General features: G+C 44.4%; 1 protein-coding gene across 1 annotated transcript in view; it reads left to right on the forward strand.

The window, feature by feature from the left end:
• usp3 (ubiquitin specific peptidase 3) overlaps positions 1-7,426 on the forward strand; it is a 134,308-nt gene that overhangs the window by 97,480 nt on the left and 29,402 nt on the right. Inside the window, exons 7-11 of the mRNA XM_072492954.1 lie at positions 1,375-1,488; positions 2,209-2,322; positions 3,689-3,835; positions 4,015-4,121; positions 4,196-4,276. Coding sequence (XP_072349055.1) covers positions 1,375-1,488; positions 2,209-2,322; positions 3,689-3,835; positions 4,015-4,121; positions 4,196-4,276 — 563 coding nt within the window. The remainder of the gene's footprint in view (positions 1-1,374; positions 1,489-2,208; positions 2,323-3,688; positions 3,836-4,014; positions 4,122-4,195; positions 4,277-7,426) is intronic.

Consider the following 7,426-nt stretch of genomic DNA (forward strand, 5'->3'; position numbering starts at 1 on the left):
TTCATTGCAGTGTTAATGTAAGCCTACTTGTGACATTAAAGATTATATAAACGTTTGGGAGAGGAAACAAGCCTTTCTAAACAGGGTGCTGAGAAATTTACTATTTCTATTTCATTCTTTCATGGGATGTGGGCATCGTTGGCGAGGCCAGTGTTTCTTGCCCAACCCTAATTGCCCCGTGAGGTTGGCAGTGAGCCATCTCTTGCTTCAGTCCACCTGGCGCAGGTGCACCCACCGTGCTGTCGGAATTCCAGGATTCTGACACAGCAACAGAAATAACGAGGGTATAATTCCAAGTCAGGATGGTGTGTTGCTCACAGGGGAGCTTGCAAGTGGTTTGAAACTCCCTTTTTTGCCCTCTAACTTTGATTAGCTCTTTCAACGCTGACTAGAGATTTAACCTGGGTGCTTTCTATGTTTACTTTAGCTGCTCACTAACTCAACCAACAGGGCTCCCGAGAGCCCGCGAGTGATTTGTTTTTCAATTATTTTTTTCCCGAATGAGCAATTTGATGGAGGCACAAGCTTTAAATACATTTAAAATGCAGCATGTCATTTTAAATTTCCAGCAAAATGTGCACCCCATTTCAGTGCCGCACTTGATAGCGCAGTCTCAGGATTCTAAAAGGACTTGCTGTAAATGAGCTGTAGAGTGTGATTTGTTTTTTTAGCTGGGTCTGTTGCTGTGAGTTGCACCTGAGGAAGGAGCAGCGCTCCGAAAGCTAGTGTTTCAAACAAACACGTTGGACTTTAACCTGGTGTTGTAAGACTTCTTACTGGTGAATTTGTTCAGTAGGTGCTCATCATTTTTCCTGAGAAACTTGCTATTTCTTGAAAAAGCCAGGCTTTTAGATTTGAGACTTAAGTGCACGATCTTTCTAACGTTTCACGCCTAAAATAATTCGTGCCCAGGAGCAACATCAAGACAGTGGTCTGATTGATGAAGTGTTCAGAACAAGAGAGCACGGTATGAATAGGTTCCAAAAGAAAAATAAGCACTGAGAGAGATTACTGCCTCGAGATTGCTTCAGGGCACACATGATGCCGAGTTACACTCTTAACCACTGGCTTTCGCACTGCCGGAAGAAGATGAAAAGGAGCTCATCACATTGACAGCAGAGAATTCCCTGAAGTGATCTTCAGGCAGAAATCTCACTTCGGGGCTCGTGCGGCTGGTGGAAACGATTTGCAGTGTTCGCTTGTTCTGGGCACGTCATCCATTAGGTTGTTGCCTTGTGATTGCGCTTTGGCATGTGTTATTCAACAGTGGTACTTTGGAAAAATTGCGCAATTAGCGCTTTTAAAAATGCACACTTTTAGATTGGAAAGTGAAGGTGTGCTTTTCAACCGATTGTTATTTTTCTTCACTTGCAGCAACATCCACCAATTCTGCTGTTATTTCAAGGAGCTTCCAGCAGTGGAGTTGCGCAGTGGTAAAACGGCAGGCAGAAGGACCTATCACACCAGGAGCCAAGGAGATAACAGTGTGTATGTTGCTGCATCTCTCTCTTTATTATAATGATCTGTAATATTGAATGGAACAGGCACAAGCCGGGAGCTGATCAAAAAATGTAAAATCAAGACCACAAAGAAGTCTGTTGTATTTAACTAGCTGCCTGCGAATATTCTCACTACTGACTCACTATAAACTGACTAGAATTAATTAGTAACTTTGAATTGCGCCAAATAGATTGTTCTAGTATGCGGCGGGGGGGGGGGGGGCGGGGGTCAGAAGACTTGAGAGTTGCAACTGTTGCACCCTTGGGAGTAGTTAGAATCAGGAATGCACAGCCTGCGAGTGTGGTGGAGGCAGAGTCAATTGGTGCATTCAACAGGCAATTGGATTGTTATCTGGAAAGGAAAAATTTGCAGGGTTTTGGGCTGGGGTTTTGGGGGGGGGGGGGGGGTGGGGGGGAGAGGGGGCCAATTACCCCTTCAGAGGGCTAGCAAAAACACGATTGGTCAAATGGCCTCCACTGGAACCGTCACCATTCTATGATACTACTTCATGTTAAAGATAGATGGAAATTTTGCAACGGTTGAAGGTTGTTCAGCTTTCCCTCATTGGCTAATGGCTGAGAGAAATTATAACATTTTAGAGAGAATCGTATGGCATTTTATAGGGGTTAGTGACTGGGGCCTGGAGTCTTTGAGTAGTGCTATTAATGTTGCTCCTTTCCTTTCCTGTTTCCCTGTTAAATATGACAGGTCCCTGGTAGAAGAGTTCCGGAAAACTCTCTGCGCCTTGTGGCAAGGAAGCCAAGCTGCGTTCTGTCCTGAATCCCTCTTCTATGTAATTTGGAAAATCATGCCGAATTTCAGGTAGGCAGCAGAGGAGAATTGTTTTGTGAAAAGTTAAACCCCAAAATGTTGAGCTACCTTGCCCTTTGCAGATGCCGACCGGCCTGCTGCATGTTTCTAACACACGGAGGAAATGTGCTGACCTGAATTGCAGTAGGAGAAGGGCGTAATGAATCAATTGTGCTGCCCTCTGTTTTTACAGAGGCATTTTAGCTGCGGAGTAGTCCTAATTCTGTCTGAGAATGCGCATAATTTTCCTTGGAAGCTTGTTCAATCAAGGAAGTGTGGCTTTGGTCAAATAAAACATTTATAAACAGCACAATGAAGCTTGGGAGTTCGAGATTTGTAAATCTACTTAATGTTTTGAGTTTATTTGAATGGCTGTGCCTTGAATTGTCAATGATAACTGCGGTGATTAGGAGACTATCCATAATGTGTTTCTAAACTGCGCCACAGAGTATAGAATCTAAAGGAATTATTCTCTGTACAAATATAGTACGGAACACTAGGTAAGGAGCCATCACATTGAATTCATTCAACAAAAGGAATATGTCCAGGCATGTGAATTGAAAATACTGCATTTGCTGCATCGTGGAACTAGAGTGTATAATGGGGTTCCTGATTTGAAATTTTGGATGCAGTGAAGAAGAGCACCCCAATTAAGCCCACGGTTCCACCCTATCCCAGTAACCCCACCCAACCCAACCTCTTTTGACACTAAGGGTAATTTATCATGACCAACCCACCTAACCTGCACATCTTTGGACTGTGGGAGAAAACCGGAGCACCTGGAGGATACCCACGCACACACGGGAGAACGTGTGGACTCCACACAGACAGTGACCCAAGCCGGGAATCGAACCTAGGACCCTGGAGCTGTGAAGCAACAGTGCTAACCACTCTGGTTTACTAGTCCAGTGACAATACCACCATCCCACCGCCTCTCCTCTCTCATCCTTTCACGGACCGTGGGCATCGCTGGCTGTTATTGCCTACCCCTAATTGCCCTCGAGAAGGTGGTGGCGAGCCGCTCCCTTAAACCGCTGCAATCCATGTGGTGCAGGTGCATCCACGGTTGAGTTAGGAAGAGAATTTCAGGATTTTGACCCAGTGACAGTGAAAGAACGGCGGGATCGTTCCCAGCCAGGATGGTGTCCCAATGTTGTAAATAGCCCCAAGGTTTAACCTCAAATGTGAACAATGTTGAGATTAAAATTTGTCACTTTTCGCAAAATAACTAGTTGATTTATTCCAAAGTAACTGCAACTCCCTCAAGAATATCAGATTGGGTACTGGGCTCCAGCAATTTATGATGGAAAGAATCAGATGATTGAAATTTTGTGCTTCAGGAAGATTAAACAGTGATTTTCTCTGTCTCCCTGTGCAGAGGATATCAGCAGCAAGATGCTCATGAATTTATGCGTTACTTGTTAGATCACCTCCACTTAGAGCTTCAGCGGAGCTACAATGGTATGACAACTTCATTTATCTCTCCAGACAGCTCGAGCATCTCTTCATCCAGTAAATGCTGCATGTAAGTCCCTGATTTAGTCCATATCGTGTATCAGGTGAAATATATTGGAAATATTTATTGCTAAGTGCTATATTTGTGTCTTGCCCTTCATTGCTGTAGTGTGTAGTCATTAGCTACTTGACAGCCTAGCTGTCTCGTGACGTTTTTACTGCTAGTGATAATGTTTTGATTACTTTCAGAAATGGTGTTTCAACAGTTGTCACTAACATATTTGGAGGAATACTTCAGAATGAAGTGAACTGTCTAATCTGTGGGACCGAATCCAGAAAGTTTGATCCATTCCTTGGTAAGTATTTGTGTTTTGAAAAGATTTCCTGTGCAGGGATTTATTGTACTCTCAACCATGTCTTTTCTTTCAAGATCTTTCATTAGATATCCCAAGTCAGTTCCGAAATAAAAGATCCAAGAACCAGGACAATGGACCAGTGTGTACCCTACGTGGTAAGGTTCCGTTTGGTTTTAATGTTTACATACGTGGAAAATGCGAAGGGAATATAAAAGTGGTGACTATCGGACGGTTGGTGACTATTGGTAACAATGGACAGGCCACCAAATGTAATCTCAAACGAAGGTGGGGCAGAAAGTTAAGACGGCAAGGTGCAGCTTAACTTCAAAATATCTGTTTGAACTGAGACCCATTCCCCCGGAAGTATTTCTTATGGTCAGTCAGTGATTCGGTGTAAAGGGGCAACACGGTGGCGCAGTGGTTAGCATTGCTGCCTCACGGCACCGAGATCCCAGGTTTGGTGCCGGCTCTGGGGTCACGGTCTGTGTGGAGTTTGCACATTCTCCCCGTGTTTGCGTGGGTTTCGCCCCCACAACCCAAAGATGTGCAGGGTAGGTGGATTGGCCACACTAAATTGTCCCTTTAAAAAAAAAGCGATTGAATGTGAAATGGCATTTCCCTCCCCACTTGAATAGCAGACTTGCGGTGCCAATGCTCCGACCTGAACCATGAACACACACACACACACACACCGGTTCTGAAGCCTATTCCAGCCTTGGGCCTCTTGCCAGGTACTAGTTCCCGTTGGGACAGTCTTCTCCTAAGTTGAAGTATGTTTTACAAGTTATTTCGACCGTCATATGTTGTTTACAAGTACGTTCTGAAGGAATAAGAACTCGGCAGAAAAGATGGAGGAAATATTTTGAGTTACAGTCTTATTGCTGGCTGTTGCCAAGTGCCTATTTTTGCTTTGTGTTCTTTGGGTTTCATTTCTACGTTGCTTTTGCTGTTGGGTACTGTTCAATTTTGATTTGCTACTGTTGCAAACTCTTCCTGCCTTTGGTCATTAATAAAATCTTTCCTTTTTTAGGCTAACCATATTTTCATATACTCATGTACTTTTGCTTCCTGGGTCAGCACTTGTGTCCCTGCTTTGCTGTTCCACTCTAACCGTGGGGTAACCATTTTCTGGATTGTGTCCTGTGCAAACTTTCCCTTCTCACACGCGTTGCATGGTATAGTTAGCTTGCCCTTGAGCTCTGCTCTGCATTCCTCTGCTTGAGACTCCATTTCTTGAAACTTCGCAGGCCCACATAATGCTGTACACTAACCTAGCTCCTAATGATCCTATTTCAATGTTTCCAACCACTACCACTTCTGGTTTTAATTCATTTGACGTAATTCTTGCGTATCTTGCTGGTTTTGCAGGAATAGTGGCTAGGAGGAGAGAATGGATGGGTTGGGGTTATTTTCTTTGGAACAAAGAAGGCTGAGGGGTGACTCGAATGAGGTGTACAAAATTATGAGGGGAAGGGAAAGGATGGACAGGATAAAATTGTTTCCCTTGGTGGAGAATTCTAGAACCAGGGGACATAGATTCAAGAAAAGTGGCACAAGGTGTAGACGGGGCATGAGGAAAGAACCTTTTTACGCAGAAGGTAGTGGGTGTCTGGAATTCGCTGCCGGAGTTGGTGGTGGAGGCAAAGACCCTAAAGTCCTGGTACCTGGATCTGCACCGCAAGTGCAGTAAGCTACATGGCTATGGACTGGATGCAGGAAGGTGGGATTGGATAGGGCACCTGGGTGTACTCGGGCTGGCATGGATAAGATGGGCCGAAGGCCTCCTTCTGAGCTGTAACTTTTCTATGGTTCTATGCTCCACTCGGACTCCTGCTTATGGGAAGAGACGCTCCGTCCATCGTCCTCTCTGCACAATTGTCTGTTACCACAAATATATTGTAAACTTCATATCTGCAAAACCTTTTATGTTATGACTTACTCCGAAATGAGTAGCTTATAGAGATAGCTTATAGAGATTCTTTAGAGCTAAGCAGCACAATATTCCTTGTCCCTCTGTCTTTAGGGTATCAGAAATAGTCCCGTACCTTTTTTATTTCCACGTTGCCTGGGATTACAGAATGTTATTGGTGTATTGTGAATTATATTCTGTGCTGATGGAGCTATTTTTCTGATTAAAGCCACTAATCAACAGCTTTTGCCATGTCTGCATTGAACAATTGTGGCCGCAATCCCAAGTTGTAACTAGCAGGAAGAATGACAGGTGATGTGTTTAGTGAAAAAGATTGTGTGTTTTAAGGACCGTTCAAAGGGCAATTACTTTGGTTTCAAAGGAGTCTCTTTCCTTCTCCAAATAAGTTGTATTCAAAGCAAATGTGGATCCCCCCCCCCCAGGCATTGCATGCATAATAATCTTTATTAGTGTCACAAGTAGGCTTACATTAACACTGCAATGAAAATCCCCTAGTCACCATACTGCAGCGCTGTTCGGGTACACTGAGGGAGAATTCAGAATGTCTAATTCACCAAACACACACATCTTTTGGGACTTTGTGGGAGGAAACCGGTGGCACCCGGAGGAAACCCACGCAGACATGGAGAGAACACGCAGACTCCGCACCGACAGTGACCCAAGCGGGAATCGAACATGGGACTCTGGTGCTGTGAAGCAACGGTGCTCAGCACTGTGCTACCGTGCTGCCCACATTGGGTCCATCGTTGGCTGCCTTATTGTAACCTCATCTGGAGATTAGGGTTATTCTGCCCTTCCATTGTTGGAAAGGAACTGATGTTGAAGGGTGGGTCTCTTACCCTAGGCGACTGACCGAATTCTGGGGCAGGTTGAACCATACCCTAACCTAGGCTGTTAATTTTTGAGAAGATGAGAAGAGCTGATTAGGAGACAAAGGAAACAGTCCAGACAGAATGTCATAAATGAAAGGAACAACGTCATTTGTGGAAACATAAAATGAGAAAAGGAATTTCAGAGACTTGGCTGAACCATCCAGATGTACCTTTTATGAACATAGCAGAATGACTGAACTCATGGTTGTTGCAGCAGTTGGACGCTGGAATGTAATCGGTATCCCAAACTCGGAGTTAGAAGAACATTTTCCATGACCTGAGGATGCCCCAGTATAAATTATTTCGAAGGGTTGACATTGTAATGTGGGAAATGCAATCGCAAATTTGCAGACGCCAAAGGCCCAGAAGCAGCATCGAGATAAATGATCATGTTATCTGTTTTGATGGTGGTCGTTTGAACTCCTCTTCTGGATCTTCTACATTCAGCTGAGGGCATTTAGGGCTTTGGTTTGCATGCCATTCAAAAGACAGCACCTCTGACA

Source organism: Scyliorhinus torazame, chromosome 30, assembly GCF_047496885.1.
Source record: "Scyliorhinus torazame isolate Kashiwa2021f chromosome 30, sScyTor2.1, whole genome shotgun sequence".
NCBI classification, from domain to species: Eukaryota; Metazoa; Chordata; class Chondrichthyes; order Carcharhiniformes; family Scyliorhinidae; genus Scyliorhinus; species Scyliorhinus torazame.